The sequence below is a fragment of the Camelus ferus genome, chromosome 13, assembly GCF_009834535.1.
Source record: "Camelus ferus isolate YT-003-E chromosome 13, BCGSAC_Cfer_1.0, whole genome shotgun sequence".
Taxonomy (NCBI): Eukaryota; Metazoa; Chordata; class Mammalia; order Artiodactyla; family Camelidae; genus Camelus; species Camelus ferus.
In genome coordinates this window covers 5,616,804-5,634,477 of record NC_045708.1, presented here as the reverse complement: position 1 = coordinate 5,634,477, position 17,674 = coordinate 5,616,804, and the positions used below count along the sequence as shown (strand labels likewise).

Sequence of the window (17,674 nt, the reverse complement as noted above, 5' to 3'; positions counted from 1 at the left end):
TCCCCTTAAGTAGTGTGAGAACTCTGGGTGAGCAGTTAAAGCTGAAGTTCAGGATGGAATTGTGTATTTCTCACAGCAAATTTTCTGATAGTAGTAAAAAAATTGATTTATCTTGTTTGCCATAATTTATTTAGCATCTTAAGCTGCAACTGAAAGTTTGTTTTTCCCCCCTAAGTTTGTCATAGATCCTTTTTAAACCCTAGTGTTTAGCTACTTTTCCCCCCAACCTAGTTATTATATTTCTGAATATTATATCTTATCAGGGGCCTGGTTGTCCAGAACGTTTTGGTTTTGATAGTATTACCTTATTGAACACATGCTTGATAGTGGGAAACAGACTTTTCTGTATTCTTTGGTTCATTGCCTTTAAATTTGGCAAGGGTGGATTTCTTGTAATTGGCTAGAATTGATTCGGTATTATAAGGTATACATTTATATTTCATTAATTATTTTTTTCTACTTAGAGTACTATTAATATAATAAAGCACCCACTATAATATAGATTCATAATCTTTTATTTTCAATTCTGAAATCTGAAAGCTTTGAGGATCAAAAACTCTTTATGCTAAGTTGGGTGCTAAAACTCATTTGACCCTGAGGTCAAACTTGATCTGAACTGGTGTGTGGCTTTTTAATTCTTTATTCAGTTCACTTGATGCGAATTTGCACAACTTCCACTACAGAAGTACCAGTGTGACAGAACAGAGGTTATTCCTCAGACACTGCTGGGGCCTTGCATAGTATGTGACGTATTCACTGCAGTGCCTTTCTGAATCCACAAGTTCTGAATTCTTGAAATCCTCTGATCCTAAGGACCTTTGCTAAGGGATTGTGACACTGCATTCTTGGTAAGCCATGACATTTAAGGAACAAAACTTGGGCAAAAAATGTGGGAGTAGATGTTTCTAGCTTCAGGTAGGATGAGAGGCTGGCAAATGAGAGAGAACTTTGAACCTTTGGTAACTGGCTTTGCTTTTGGAGTTTGTTTTGACATTTCTGCACTCAGGGAGTGTTCCCTTTTGCTCAGTAGATTAGAGGCACTCCAAATTTACTTCTGCAGTCAGCATTCCCTGAAACATAATGTCATTATATTCTCATTTTGTTCGGAGCAGTCTGATCCAAAATCTGGTTAGAAACTTAAAGTCAGTGAATTTCAGCTCAGAGGTCCTAATACATAAAGTCAGTTAGACCTTATATATATTTAACCAAAACACCAGCATCCTTGGTTAAACTAAAGTAGGTTGGTCCTAGCTTATAAAAAGGGATGAGTGTAGGGACCTTGTTACATCCAGCCTTTTACTCTCCTTAGTTGCTTTTTTATTTGTCTGGTACCTCATGGCCATTAATTTGAGTGCTTGATCCTTTTGTTAAGACCAAAAACCTGGAAAGATCTCTCCTCCTCTTCCTCGGACCCAGGCAACCTGGATTCCAATTCTGTGCTCCCACTTCATCTTTCTGTCCATGGGTGAAGCTTATATTTCCCAGACTCTGTTTCCACTTCAATAAAATGAGGCTAACGAAAGCTACCCATTGGGTAGGTTTTGTAAACTGTCATTTTTTTTGTTGCTTCTTTGGAATTGCAAAAATAATTATAATTTTCCTTTGAAGAAAAAGTTGAAAAATATCAAAGTTTTTTTTTTTTTTTTTTTTTTGAACCCTGTAAAATGTGAAATCCAAAAGCAGAACATGAGCTGCTTCCTAAGATGTCTGGATTCTACCAGGTAGACCGTAACCCGTCTGGTTGATTTGCTAACATACGGAAGTTTGAGCACTGGAGATTCTTGACTTTGTTTGGAGTATTAATTATAAAATTCTTTGAAAATATACAGCTGCTCAAAATGTAGGGTAAATTTTTCACTGACCGTAATGAAACTGACCCAATAATTATAAAAAACAAGTGGTATTGCTGTGAAATAATACATGTCTCCAGTCAATATTTTATTGAAAAATTGAGAACCAAAATTGAAAAAAATATTTGTTGAGAAAGAGATTTGGGCATTTTATAGCAAACAGACCTGTCCTCTGTATAGCACGGAGGGTTTGTTGAAATTCTGTTGTTCGTTCTTTCACCTCAGCAAGTTCAGCCTATTGGCCAGTGCCTTTTTTATCGTACTTTGACCTTTTCTGAGTTTGTGCCTTTCGTTTCTTAGAAAAGTTCTGCTTACCTTTCTGCCTCAGGCCAGTGAGTTAGGAGGGGAAGGAAATGATGGCGAATGGAGTCCCAGTAAGAACAAAAGATGGCATAGTGGCCATTTGAGAGGAGGTGCCTTTCTTGGTTTATTTATTTAATTTTTTTTTAGCAGAGATACTGGAGAGTGAACCCAAGACCTCATGGATGCTGAGTACACACTCTGCCAGTGAGCTATACCCTCCCCACGAGATGTCTTTACTTTTAAATAATTAAGCATGAATTTTCCCAGGAACCAGTCTGTTTCCCCTTGCTAAATAAGAGTTTCTTAGGTCCCTAAAGTGCATTCAGGGATAGTGAAGAGAATGTATTATTTAAAATGTAGCATTCTGTGTATCGGTGTCACTGAGCCGTCCCGCTCTCTAATACTGGCTTATGCAAGTGTCAGAGGTCTCTTCAGAGGCTTGGTCTGCAGCATGAAACGTGATTATGTTCTTGGTTCTTTGCTTCTTGAATGTGAGTCTTCTCTTGGTAATAGCTGCTCTTCTGTCTAACCCAGGAGAGGACGTCCCCGGTCATGGGATCACCTGTAACCTCCTGTGCCCTCTCTGCTTTTCTTCTTCCAAGAAAAGGAGGGCTTTTTAAAAAACAATATTGAGGTTTAAGCATTACTATTATTATACTTAGTAGCAATCACAAACTGAGGCCCTTGCAAGGATTTATATTTAATCTCTCCCATGACCGTGGCAATGTTATGTTACTAATAATAGCTATAGTTAGTGAGGACTGTGCACCTGGCACTGCTCTGAGTGTTTAACTTTCATGGTTCATGTTATTTTATTTTGTTTTGAAACAATATCAACCTTACAGAACAGTCGCAAGCACAGTAGAAGACCTTTGCTTAACTGAACTGTTTGAAAGTATGTTGTCAGCAAGAGGCTGTATTATTGTATATTTCCCATGAATAAAAACATTCTCTTACATAGCCACAATGCAGCCCTCAAAATCAGAAAATTCACAAGGGACTATTACTGCTCTGGAATGTTCAGACCCCATTCAAGTTTTATAGCAAAGGGAACCCAGTTCAGCATTATGGATTTAGTTGGCATATCTGTTTAGGCTCCTTCAATCTGAAACAGTCTCTTAGTCTTACCTTCACTTCATGACCTTGGTACTTTGGAAGATTATAAGCTAATTATTTTGTAGACTTTCCCTCAGTTTGTATTTATTTTGTTTATCGTTAGATTTAGGTCATGTATCTTTGACGGGGACAATACAAAAGTCGTGTGTTCTTTTTATACATCCTATCAAGTGCTACACAATTCTAGTTTGTCCCATTGCTGGTAATGTTCATTTTGATTTGTTGAATAAGGTGGTGTCTGCCAGTCTTTGGAATTGTGCAAGTTCTCTGTTTCCTTTTATAGTTGACGACTGCTTTGTAGGAGGTTGCTTTGAGACCGTATAGATATCCTCTTCCTCATCAAACTTTGAATTATTCATTCATTTATATCAGGATGGCTTGATGGCTGCTTGTTTTATTCAGTCGTTTGTAGTCTGTTACTATCATTCATCTGGGTCAGATTGTCCCAGATTTTGGAGAATGCTATTTAGGAACCCAGATCTGGTGTTAGGTGTGTGTGTTACTTTGTATCCCTGCTCTCAGGCTTGGGGAAAGGACGGAGGGAGACAATGTGCACTTTTAGCTTGTATTTCATTGTGTGTGTGTGTGTGTGTGTCCCCATGAGTTCATACCAGATTTTCTCTGTATGTGTGTGTCTATGTATGTATCCATGAATTCATACCAGATTTTCTAATTCTAATCCAATATCACAAGTTTCCTGCTAGTTTTTTCCCTTTTTCTTTATTTGTGATTCTCATCTTTAACAGTGGAAAAGGATCTGTAAAAAAGAATATATATGTAGCTGAATCACTTTGCTCTATACCTGAAACTAACACAACATTGCAAATAAACTTAATTGAAATCAATTTTTTAAAATTACTTAAAAATTATTTTTTAAAAATGTGGAAAACCGTATCTCATTGTCTGTAATATTTTTACTTAGAATTTCTTGTCACAGCTCTGCTCTCTCCCACACATGGGTGGGTTTTGACATCTTGAGCTGTATTTTTAGTAGGTTTATCATATGATACTCCTTAGTGTTACCTCAAGGAATCAAATTTTGTAATGTCATCTGTCAAGGTGTGTGGGAGAATAGCTGCTACTACCATGTAGTGGGTGCTGACTTTGCACTAGATCGTTTAATTTTTTAAATATGTTTTTGTTTTGTTTTTTAGGTCTTTTGTTGGGGGAGTTGATTAGGTTTATTTATTCATTTTTTCATGGAGGTACTGGGGATCGAACCCAGGACCTCGTGCGTGCTAGACATGTTACTACTCACTTTTCCACTGAGCTATACCCGCCCCCTAAATTGTTTAATTTTTAAATTACCATAAGATCTCAGTGAAACTGGTAATATCTTTATTTTATAAATGAAGAAATTGATGCTATATTAAACAGCTACCTAAGGCACACAGTTAGTAAACAGGAAACCCCCAAACCTATTTGACTCAAAACATGTGCTCTTAATTTCTGTGATTTCATCACAGATTGGGTCACTTACAAGTGAATTTTCTTATGGCTGAGCTGGCAAATAACTTTTAGTTTTTCTAATGAAGAAAAAAGTATGTGTTCACTGGAGAATAACTTGACAAACACAGAAGTTAAAGAAGCAAACTGATAGAATATGTAATTCTATAACCTATATTTGAGTTTTTCCTTAAATATACATCTGTGTGCATATGTATAGGTGTATGTGTATATATTAAGATTGTCATCAAAATATTCTTTATATATGATGTACATATCATGCATTCCTCTATTCATTCATCTTCTATTATGAGCAGAGTACCATGTCATTAAACATTTTACAAAAATATTTTAATGAGCACCTTGTATAGGCCATCATATGGATGTCCCATAATTCATCTGTTCTCATATTGTTGAACACTTATGGCTTTTCCAGTACTTAAATAATATGGTCAGATAACACTGTGACCATCCTTTTTCAACATAAATATTTATACTTCACCTGGAAAGTGGCACTCGAGATCCCCTTTATCTCAGTTAATTTGGAGTTCTAAATTTGTTTCTGTTTTAGTGAAGCCACCTTTTCTACTCATCACAGCTCGTGGCAGTTGTATTGCTTTCAGGTACAAGAAGCTAGAGCTGGGTATAAATATTTTCTTGTTGCTTTTGCTCTGCCATCACACTGAACTCTCAGAGCATTTCCCTGAGGTGGCACGTGTTGGAGACAGTTGAGCACACAAGTCCATCTGGAGACACAGCCTAGTGAATATAAAAGAACTTTAATAAGACCCCAAAAATTAGATTTGTTAATTCCAAAAAAGGTTCTGCCAGTAAATATCTACAAATGTTGAATAAAATACAGCAGTAATAAATGCAGAGCTGAGCTTGCAAGAATGAGGAGAACTGAGAAGTTCAGCAGCCCACAGTGAGAAGGTCGGGTCATCGTCTGTCTCCTTCACGCAGGGTCTTTGGTTTTAACACCCACCAGGTACAGGAGATGAGGTCTTGATTTCAAGTGTTTTGGGAGTTGGAGCTGAGAGCCTGTACAAAGTTAGGATCAACAAAGGTCTGTCCTTTTGGTGGAAGGTGAACTAGGGTGAACTACCTCTGGAACTGGAGGGAAGTGACAGGGAAAACCTTTTTGGCTTTGGGACTTTAGATCAAAAACAGAAGAGGAGGAATAGAAGGAGAATTCCCCTTACAGTTCATAACTTTGGGCCTTGCCGCCATAAGTGTTGGGGCTTGAATTTACACTCTTGAAAAATACGAGAACTCCAGGATGAGAAGATAATGTAAAAAGTGGTCTTGTACCAGTGAGCTGCCCTGGACAGCTGACAGAAGCACACGTACAATTATGGAGAAGGACACACCCTCATTCAGAACCTGCAGGGGTATCTGCAGATGCAGATCTTTGAATGCTGAGCTCACTGTCAGAAATTCCAAAATGTTGGAAGAAACTATGTGCCTTCAACTTGAGTCAGGTAAAACAGTTGATGAGATACACATCTGAGAACTTCAGTGCCAGAGCTGTCATAAAGAGACTATGTAACAGACTTTAAGTAGAATTTTTATTTCTCTCTCAATAAGCCAAGTTTGAAAGGAAGCAATCCTAGGCTGGTATGAGGCCCTCCAGACATCAGAGACCCACCCTCTACTGTCCCTAACTTCAGCTCTTACCTTGTGCCCAAGGTGGTGATGGAATGGTGGCCCTGACATCCAAATTTAAGGCTGGAAGAAAGAGGAAGTGGGTAAAAATGCATGCCTTCTCCCTTTAAAGACCGTTTTCATCATTTGTACAGGACACTCCCTTTCTTCTCATTAGATGAAAAAAAAAATTAGACTCACACTTTATAGGTGAATTCTACCAGTGTTCCAGAGAACAGAGAAAGATGGTGTACGTTCCCCAAGTTATTTTATTAGTAAAACCTTTATATCAAAACCAGATAAAAAAGTAAAATTTATAGGTTAGTCTTATAAACAGGCATGTAAAATGTTTAACTAAAATATTAGAAAGTGGAATATGCAAAGCATGAAAAATAGGCTTGTCCAAGTTAGTCGGGTTTATAGAATACAAGGATGGTTTAATAATGATCTGTTACTGTATTTTATAAAGTTTTAAACATATTGAAGAAGAAAAAATATACAGTCATCTTGATGTAGGAAAACACTTGATAATATTCAACACCCATTCAGTACTAGGTGGGGGGAAACTCTTAACGAGTTAACTGTATAATGAAACTTCCTTATTCTGGCAGAATACTTACCAGACACCTACAGCAAGGACCATACTTAAGGGCCGTGTTGGAAGTGTTTTCTCTAAAATCAGAAAGAATAGAAGGATTCCCATGACCGTGAAGACATGAAAAAGAAAATACACGAGAATCGAGAGTGATGAAATGAAACTTTATTAAGATGGTGCAATAGTTTTTAGCATAGAAAATCTGAGAAAACATGTGAACAGGATAGTTAGAACTGACAGATAAGTCAGCCTGCTTGCTGGCTGTAAGACCGTCAGATGTAAAAACTCAGCTGCATTTCCACACAGCAGGGACAGTCACAAAATAAAATTTAAATGAACTGTTTCTGAAACCTTCCCTTCTCTTGAAGGGAAAGTAGTACTAATAGGAGTCAGGGTATCTTCTTTCCAGCAAGTGTTTTTTTCTCTGGAGTTTCCTGAATGTTACTTTTCTTTGCTATTTTTGCTTTACAGTTTCTTATTGTAAATACATTTTTCTATTTTTGGTAAGTAGAAACAACTTTAAAATTAAATCTAGGAAGTGTCCATGTTACAGCTGTTACTTTACCTTTGATGAACAGATTTTCTGCTCGCTAAAAATTAAGTACTAGAATGGACAGAGTGATTGTTCAGTCAGTTTTTGTATAATATTAATTTTTAATTTTAGAAAAAATATTAATATAATATATGCTTTTCACCTGCTCAGCCCCAACTCCCCTTTGTTTAGAAGTGCTAATCCTTCCCCTGTTCTCTCCGGGTTAGGGGTTAATTGGAGGCGAGAGGGGGTCTAAGATCCAGGGACAGCGGGGAGGTGCTGGGATCACAGGACTTCTGGGGAGACCCAGCAGCAGGCCTCAGAAGGAAGCACCTGGGGGCCCGTGTGCAAAGTGCGGGCATTACCCTGCAGGCAGCACGACAGGCAAGGGAAGCAGGAGTGAGGTCCGGGCAGGTTGTCAGCAGTAAGGAAGCATCTAGTGTTCAAGACCAGTGGAGAAGGCAAGGCCTAGGTCCTCGAGGCCTGTCAGCACTGAGTAGGTTCCAGGTGTCCTCAGTGTAAGACAAGACGTCAGTGGAAACAGGGCCTGTTTCTAGAATTGGAATGTATGGTTAAAAGTGCACACTGGCTTAATTACCAAACCACCAGGTTCCAGGGCTCCCTCATTTCCTCTGATGAGGAGGCCTGAGCCCATATTCTGAGGCTGGATTGAACTTCAGCTGGGTCTTCAGTGGATTTAGTTTGGGGATTAGAGAGTGCTCTGGAAGCAGGTAGCGAGGCAGGTCACTCACTGCCACTGGTGTGTCCACTCTCCAGATTCCGTGAGGAGTGAGGGCTGAAGGCTACTACCAGGTATTTTTTGTTTTATATATTTAAAAATTTTCCGCGTGTAATTTTATATTCATAACTAAGAGTTAAAGTTTAGCACGTGGAACTCATGTGTCTTTCACCCAGTTCACTAGTTGTTAACATTTTCCAGTATTTGCTTTATTATTTTATTTGTATTGATTTTACTTTATGTGTTACCTTTTGAACTTTACTACAGATTTGCTGATCATCTGTTTTGCCGTGATGTTCTCTGTGTTTGCCATCCTTGATTAATTATTCTCTCCATAGTATTTTCCTTTCCTGAACCATTTGAGAATGAAATGCAGATGTCAAGTTGCTTTCCCCTTAAATATTTAAATGTCCAAGAACAAAGACATTCTCTTACATAACCTATGGTATAGTTATCAAAATCAGGAAAGTTAATGTTGCTATAATACCATATAGTCTAATACAGTCCACATTCAAATTTTGCCAGTTTTTCTAACACTGACCTTCATAGTGATTTTTCCCCTATGGTCATGCATTGGTGTTTAGTTGTTGTATCTCTTTAATATCCTTTGTTTTCATAACATGTTTCCTAGCCTTTTGTTTGTTTGTTTGTTTTGTTGTGATATTAACATTTTTGAAGAGTAGAAGCCAGTTTTGCCAAAATTCTTCGATTTGTTGTGTTGATACTCCTCACGATTAGATTATCTTATGTAATCCTTCTAGGTGTAAACTATGTGTGAGTGCTACTGTGCCGTTCTCAGTGCATCCAGTTATGTATATTTTTGAGGTACAAAACGAGAGACTTGTGTGGCTTCAGTGAAGAGTATTTTGAGCTTAGCATCTGTTAAGAGAGTTGAGGCGCCCCAGCAAAGGGCGTGATGAGTTAAGGTTCAGCAGGAGAACAGAGTTCTCCCTCAGATGTGCAGGCTGCTCCTAGTGAAGAGCTGTCTCCAGAGAGGAGCTTGTTGGAGGAGGGCGTGGCTTCTTCACACGGGAGATTGTGAAAGAGAGGAGGCCTCAAGAGTGAGCCCTGGGGTATGCTGCCTGAGGGGTCATGGGAGGAGGAAAGCCTGTCCAAGTGGTATGGAAAGGACAGCTGTGGGCTGACAGTGTCAAGAAAGGCAATGAAGAGGGTGTTGACATGGGCAGGGTTCACTCCTGGGATCCAGTATCCCAGAGATGCGGCCGTAGGATGTTGGTAACTTGCCCCTAGTGTTGCTCATGGCATTTTGTGGGACCAAGATTATAGTCCACATTTCTTGACTTGCCATCACAAGAACTGTTTGTATCCTGTGTTCCATGGAACAGCTCCCGTGGTTTTTCAGAGTAATGATGAATTTTTAAAATTATTATTTTATGCTGATTTCTCCAAGTAAGTAATTTACATGTGAAAGGGTTTACTTATTTTTTTAAAGCACTTTTGAAGGAAACATTTTGGTGGTCATATTTATGCTGTTTGGCTGCTAGGTTCCAATTCAGCTGCTCTTGTTTTTAGAAAGTCTTTGTCTCTAGACTGTTTCTAGTCAAATTTCTAGGGACATGATGTCTCAGATAGCAATAGGTAAGGTGGTCGTCCAATGTGTAGACACTTGCTTCATGTGCGGGGTCAAAAGTAAAACTTTGACCAAACTGTGTTTGGCATTTCTTGTGTAAATTACATTTTCAGCAAGATGAAAATTTTATTATTTAATCATAGTCTCAATTTAGTTTATTTGAGAGCATAAACAGGGACACTGAGGAAGGGAGATGGGTTCTGTGTTTAGGAATCTTGAGGACACTGAATCTTCTTTTAAGCAGGTTTAATTTCTTCACACTCCATTACATTTGTGGGAAACAGAGTTGGTACTGCCCCTTCCTACCCTCTCTTGTCCTTTATAAAATTTTGAGAGTTTCATGGTATTCCTTTTGTTTTAACATTATAGCTAAGTAATCATATGTAGAATCATTTCTTAGTTTGCAAATGGAAACTAAGCCGACGTCCACATGCAGAACTAGGATTTCTTACATGGCTGACAGCCCAGTTTGCCTACTGTTGGAGGTAGAGGTTGGGGAAGAGGCCACAAAACGTGTTTTTAAGGATTTTTAACAGAAAATGTTCTGGCTGGTGCTGTGGGCAGTGTGAAAACTTCGTGGTGCTCAGTGTGACCAGGATGGTGTGGTCTTCCTTATGTGGCTTTAGAAGTCTTTTCTGATTAAATTTGAAATGAATTTAGCTTTCATGGGCAGCGTCACAAAGAACTGCCTGGAGTTTTGAGTCGAGACCGACCCTGAGGTGGTCAGGTGCTCGGGTGTTTGTGGCAGGGTGTTCTCTGACCTCCTGATCTGAGCCTTCCTGCGCTTCTTGTTGTGAGAAGGACAGTACTTGTGCTGCACACCCTTGATTGGGTTAGTATCGAGTTAGGAGATATTTTTATTTATTATTCAGGTGATTTTAGAACTTCTTATCTAAGGGAGACTGAGCTCTTTGCATAAAATACGGTGTTCTTCATTTGCATACTCCACTTGCTGGGCCTTCCACCCTGTCTGTAGCCGTGATGACACCCAGTGCTCCGTAACTTGCCCAGCACTGTTGCTGTGGCCCTTTTCCGAACGGTCAAAGTCTCCAAAAACAAATGTGTGGGGTTGCTCCCCTAGAGTAGCCACTGCTGTGTTTTTAAGTATACTGCAGTATTTCTGTTAATCAGTCTCACAGAGACTCATTCATATCTGTGCTTTTTGATTCTGTTCTTTCTTGATGATCTTGTTATTTAAAAGCATAATTAATTTTTTTAAAAGAAAAGACAGAACAAAACTTGTTGTCTTGACCGAGCCTCTCGACGGCCCTGCTCGCCGAGTGCCCGGGGTCGGCTGTCTGGATCCCCCTGCCAAGGCCCCACTTCCCTGCACACTAGCTTGGTGTGCGGGAGGCTGCGGAGGCTGCCGGCTGGGCTTTATTTACGGAAACGGCAGGGCTGAGATTGATTGCGCCGAGAGACAGTGTGTGGATGAGGGAGGGTCACAGCACATGCTCAGTCCTGTCAGTGTGGGGGGAAGTTTCTGCGTTCTGCGTGAAGGCTTAGGTCATAGCACAAGCTCAGTGGAAGCTCTCTGAGGTCTCTCAGACGGCATGTGCCTCCATTTTGAGTTGTTAGAGTAGAAAAGGGCAGAGTTTCCACAGTCAGTAGAGAGCCGAGGACACAGCTAGACTCAGCAGAGCCTGTTAGTCATGGACGAGCCGCTCAGCCCCTGCAGGTAGGCTCCCTCCTCTGGCCTCACCTCCAGAGTGATGGTGTCGCTGCCCTTTCTCACTTCGGAGGATGTTTATGAACCATGCCATCATTCCCGGTGCTCGTTCTGAGCCTGCATCAGCCCTGGCTGGCCTGGTCGGTGGTGTCGCGAAGCGTGAGATCAGAGCTGAGAGTGGGGTCTCCTCGGAGATCATTAAGCAAATGGAGAACGTTCTGGGTCCCCCTGGTCCCTGTCCTCTCCCCCTTCCCCTCACCTCTTCCTCTCCGGGTGCAGTTTTAACCCGGGATTCGCTGGGTGTCTGGTGCTTGTTGGCCTTCAGGCACCTGCAGAGCAAGCCCGCAGGTTGGCCGGCCGGCTGGCTGTGTGGCTGGTGGGACCGGCGGGCCGAGAGCCGCTCTGTTTGGACGGTTTAGGAAGGGTGGTAGGTGGGCAGCTATTGGTTGCTTTGAAGGTGGGTGGAACTTGTTTTGATTGAGAGCCTGTTTGCTTGAGCAAATTATAATTCTTGTGCTCTTTTTCTGAAGTCTGAAAATGAAATGGTGCATACGTTTTGACATACGCAGGGGACAGTTGTGGATTATGGTTGCAACTGTATCACCTTAAAATGGATTTTTTTTTTAAGAAATGATAACTTATATGTCACATAATTTTCTATTGCTTCCAAAGGAAGCAGTCCATCCTGTCTTTTGGAGCTTATGGACATTTTCTTGGCAATTAAAAAAGAAACATGTGCATTGACATTTGTGTTAGAAGTTGAGATTCCAGGGTTTTTGTTTATTTTGTTTGTTTCAGCAAAGATGGCATTTGTTGTGTATGTCTGTTTTGTTGTGTGACTTGTGAATTCTGTAGGGGAGGAGTAAAGGGAGGAGTTGATGCCTGAGAAGGTGGAGGCATTCCCAAGACCGGGTTTTGTGCCCTCTGCTTGGTGGGACTGGACTCCAGTCTTTTCTGTGAGGGGAGGTTATGCTTTTTTGTGTGTCCTGTTTGCAGACAGGGCTCAGACAGACAGCTCTCACTGGAGTTAACTTAGGGAGCCGATCATAATAAGCAGATTTAGGACAAGTTGAATTCTTACCCGAATAGATATTAAGTGAAGTTTTTGAATTGTATTAATTGTTCCTTTTTGTTTCCTCTCCCCTTTCTTCTGATAGAAGTTGGGAACAAATTTTGAAGGGACACTTAAGTTTTGCGCATTTGTCAGGGTAAAAGGTAGCATGAAATACAGAAGAACGTGCAAATGAAAAACTCATAGGTGGGGGAAGACCTTTACTGCACGTTGATGGTACGGGGAGGAATTCTTCACGTGAGCTCTTCGTGGTGTATCAGTGTGGAGCTGTGTGTGGTTAGCTCCTGTCAGAGGAGGCCCCTGATTTACAGGATGGAAAATTTTTAGGAAGGCAAATGATGAATTATACCAGTGAAAATATTACTGAAATAGAATCTGGCTCCTAGCAGGTTCAATTTTAGGATTGTAATGAAGGAGATGACTTTACAGGGATAACTTAGGGTTAATGCACTTTATCACCTACCGTTTTTTGCTCTCTTTCTCCATTCATGTCAGGGCTGCCTTCCGCTTATGATCACGTATATTTGAACATTGCGTTTGGAAGTTTTGGGCAGATCCCCCCTTTTACTTCTCCCCGTACCATGTAGTGTTGCTTCTGAAACTTGTCTTCTTTCACTTCCCTTGGAAGTGCCGTTGCTCTTCCTTCCCGCTCCTTCTGTGAGTCTGGAAGGGCCCTTCCTCTAGACTGAGGGGCTGGGCCTGGCGCATGTGGGACCCTTGCAGGACTCGAGTTTCTGACTCGGTTCAGAAAACCCATTGTCTGAGTCAGGGGAATACTTGGTAGGAGGACACTGGAACTGCCTTTGTGTTGTTCTCTTCAATTCTTCTTCAATTTTTTTTGCATTTAGCAAATCAGATGTGATCAGGAAGCTCTTCTTGTGGCTGAATCCACTCTGGCTAGGGTCCTCCTGCTTGGCTAGCTGGCCTGGCCTCATGAGACGTGCATCTGTGGGGCTCGCATATAGCCATCTGTTGAGATGGTGAGGACATGTAGTTACTACCGGGGTCTGTGTAAAAGTTCCCCCAAATATCATCCTATTATTAGCTTTTCCTGTCATTATATCAACATCTTGAATCAGAATTTGAGGTTGATCCTTACATTTGAAGTGTTCCTTGAGGGGAGGGTGTAGCTCAGTGGTAGAGCACATGCTTCGCCTGCACAAGGTCCTGGGTTCAATCCCCAGCACCTCCATTAAAAAATAATAAATAAATGACCTAATCACCCCCCCCCACCCCGATAAAACGTTCCTCTGGCAACATAAATTTTGCAGTCTGTGAATCTGCTCATAACATCCCTCTGCCTTTGACCACTTCCGAGACTTGGCTGGTGTGTTAGCTTAAGAATTAATTGGAAGACCCTGATGCACCTACAACCTGAGGTTCACCATGTCTGTGATTCTTCAGTTGTTCATTGGTCCTGATCCTTTTTCCAAGTTCATTTTTCCTTTTATTTTTTGGTCATTATTGAACAAAGTTGTCCTTCCACCAGACACACGTTCATTTTAAAGCTGCAAAACAACTATCTGACAGAATGAGAGAAAAAATAGAAAATATGGGCTGAAGAGAGATTGGAAATTATGTGTGCATTTGTGAATCTCCTCCCAAACCGACAGTCATGAGTACGGAGCAGTTTCTGATCGGGGAGGGAACTGGTTCTTGACCATATCTTTACAGCAAATCTGAAAGAAAACTCAAGTCTCTTGTCTGCTCTCTGATACTTTGGGACGAAGCTAAGACAGTTCATTTTAATTCAGTTGAGATAATTAGACCTTATTTCCGTCAGAGTTCTTTGAACTCTGCATGTGTTTGTGACTATTCAAGTGATTGTCTTCCTTGATGAACTTCAGCCTTCTGGGGCAGGGACTGTGCCCTCAGCTCCCAGGGCAGAGTCTGACAGGTGGGCCTCTGGCACAAACATGTTGAGTTAAATGAGTGGCATCTATGGTAAGAGAGGAGAGTGGACTTGGAGCTAGATGATGTGGTTCAGATTCCACTTGATGAGTGCCTTGGACAAGCCGTGCCATTGGGTAAGTTCCTTCCCTCCTCTGAACCTCTGTTTTCTTGTGGGTCGTATGGGGTTAAATATTTCTCACAGTTAAAAAGATTGGAAGGAAACAGTGTGAAAGTGCTTGGCACATAGTTGCTCACGTATTACTGTTATTAATTCAAAGTCCAAATCTATGATCTTATGTAGGTAAAGTTATAACAATGTCTGTATTTTTTGGTCAGCCCTATTCAACTATGACAGTCTTAGGAATTGTGTTAGGAATTATGGTAATTAAATTAATGATCAGTGGCTTAGCCACCATTTTTTTGGCTGCTCTTTGGGTGTTTACATTTTTCTTTACACTTGAATTTTTTTTAAAAAAGCTCTACTTCCACATCATGTAACATTTGGTGTGCGCAGCATCAAACGTTACTCTCTTCTTATGCGTTTATCTCCTATAGCGGGCACGGTGTGTGTGTGTGTTAATGCTCGTGTCGCCACCACCATTTCCACCACCTCCTCTCCCCTCACCTCCCTGCCCCCCATATTCACACCACTGCACTGAAGAGGAATAAGGTGATGGTCCTATTTTTTTAAATAGCGTTTCCCAGAGACTTCCCTGTGGGAACAGAGAGACATTTAGACACGCATTGTAGACGTACTTGCTTGGTCCAAAATCCCTCTTTTTCTGGGGACACTCCATTCCTGTTTATTATAAAGTTTGATTTCAGTGCAGAAAGCCAGCAACATTTTTGATAAGGAGATTGGCTTTATCTTTGAATCCTGCTGCTTTATAAATTCCGGTGGGATTTTAAAAATAAATTTGTTTTCTGAAGTCTTTGTGTGTGTGCGTGAGCGTGCATGTGCACGCAGCTTGGTGTTGGGTGCGGTCCTGGCAGCCGTTTCCTTCTTTGCAGCAGGTGATGACTGTAAGCCAGTGAGGAGCCTGCTGTGGGCCGGAGGTGTGTGCCCTGGGCTGATGCGCTGCGCGTTACTACCTAATGGGGGAGAGTGTGGGCAAATAAGAACTTTGGACAGTGGCGCAAGGTCACTGTAGTGCTTTGAAATGGAATCCTTTCTCACATGTTATTTAAAAAAAATGATTTGGCCAGTTTTCTTTCTGATGTTACATCTTATTTTGTAGAGGCCATTTTTACTGCATCTTATCGTCAGCATGGAAATTCTCATTCCTTAGCCAATGCCTGGATTCTTGGTTCTGGACTCTGAATTATATTCACGGGGACTCTGAAAGGAGAGGGGTTGAGGATCCTCTGTAATTAATTCACTGTAACCCCTCAAATGAACACCTTTATCCCCACGGGCTTTGATGTCTTCTGTCAAGCTAGAAGACTGGAGTCAGACGGCCTCTAAGGAACCTTTCATCAGAGAAAACTTAAAATATATGGTTCTGGATTTTAAAGAGTTCCTGTCTTGACCTTGGCATTGGCGTGTGAATTTGGAACATTAACTCTTTCAAATGTTGACTGATCATCTTTTTCTTTCATTTTGAATGAATACTGAGTTTTACTCCTCCTGGGCATTTTATCAATTCTGTTTCAGATCACTTTTGCTTGGAGGGGGCCAGCCTTCTGTCACACGTGACTTGACTTAATTCTGCAGTAAAGCACTTGGTTGCTATTTATGGCTAAACAACAGTTGAGTTAAAATATTGGAGTCGTTTATTCATATATAATGGATTTGGTGAGTGGCAGTGGGCTCTGGGATGAAACGGTGAGCTGAAATTACACTTGGTTCCTGCCTACATGGTGCTTTCAGTCAGGATAATTACACAAATTAAATTAAGGTCACGGCTGTGGTTAAGAGGCTAAAGGGGAGGTAGGTGGTGCTGGGATCTCATAAGCGAGGAATTATGTCCTCTTCTCTCTGTTGCCAGTGCTCAGAGTTAATAATAGTAATGACGGCCTAGCAGCAGGCATTGTGCCTACTTCTTCCCGTAGGTCGTCTTTTATTTTTATAGCAGTCTTGCTGTCTTATGAACTTGGTTTTATAGATGGGCTCTGAGAGACTGAATTGTGTCCTCGAGATCACACTGAGAGCTAACAGAACCTTGGTACTGAAATTGTAATCCAGGTCCATTACACTCTGAAGTCTGTGCCGGTCCCCTGCACCTGAGCATCTAGACGCAGGTGTGTGTACCAACGCCTCACTCCAGGCGGTGGGACATCCTGAGGGTACACAGAACACAGTGACTTTACTCAGATTTAGGGAAATTTTCTTTTTCTATCTTAAAATGAATGGGAGTTTGTTATGGAATAGAATACAAAATTTACATGGATTTTTAAGAAGCTATGTCAGACTTCAGAGAAATTTCAGACTTTTGAGAAGACTGCTTTAGAAACACGTGTTCATCCTGGAGAAACCTGAGACACCCAGCCTGCCGTTCTAGGCTTGCTTCTTATTAGCCTCATTCTCATTCCTGCCTTTTGATTTTCCTAAAATTTGGTGTATCTCATTCTGGACCCACAGTCAGTTTCTGTGGTCATTTTCTGAATGAGCTAGTATGTAGGGTTTCTAGAGTCTTCTTTGTATTGATTTCATGTCAGTCTTCCTGCTCAACTTGACACCCTATAGAAAAGATAAGAATGATCTACTGTTTGAGCCTTGCAATCTGAAGAAACAGGTAAAGGAAGACTGCACGGTGATTTCATTCACACTCAACACCAGCCACAGATCAGGGGTCTGATTTGAGAGTAACCGGTCCCAGCCTTTAGGGGAATGGGCCAGGGGCCACACTGCTGTTACCTTCTGGGCGTGGATTATGTTGAGAAGCCAGCTGCCTGTAAAAGGCCTCTGTTCTACCATCTTGTCTTCTCCCCAGGACCCTTTGTCATAAGCAGTCACCATGGTCACGTAGAGATGTTTGGGTGTCTTGAGCGAACAGACCCTTGCCTCCCACACACCGTCGCCTCTTTTCTGGTGCAGAAGTGGTCTGATCTGGGGAGGGGCGCCTCTTTCCTGGGCAAAGCCTCCTGCGTCCGGCCCACCGCTGCCTCGTCTGCTTTGCATAGAGGCTTTCTCCCTTTTTGATATTCAGTTGCAGGCTTCCTGCTCCTTTCTGTCCATTCCCTGTTTACTTCTTAGACTAAAATGTTTCCATGGTAACAGGTTA

General features: G+C 41.3%; 1 protein-coding gene across 4 annotated transcripts in view; it reads left to right on the top strand.

Annotated features, from left to right (window-relative positions):
• RERE (arginine-glutamic acid dipeptide repeats) overlaps nucleotides 1-17,674 on the top strand; it is a 366,156-nt gene that overhangs the window by 222,885 nt on the left and 125,597 nt on the right. The window contains exon 1 of one of the 4 annotated variants that reach the window (XM_032495116.1): nucleotides 11,286-11,494. The exons of the other annotated variants lie outside the window; for them this stretch is intronic. Coding sequence (XP_032351007.1) covers nucleotides 11,469-11,494 — 26 coding nt within the window. The 5' untranslated portion in view covers nucleotides 11,286-11,468. Of the gene's footprint in view, nucleotides 1-11,285; nucleotides 11,495-17,674 lie in introns of those variants that run through there. 4 annotated transcript variants of the gene reach the window in all.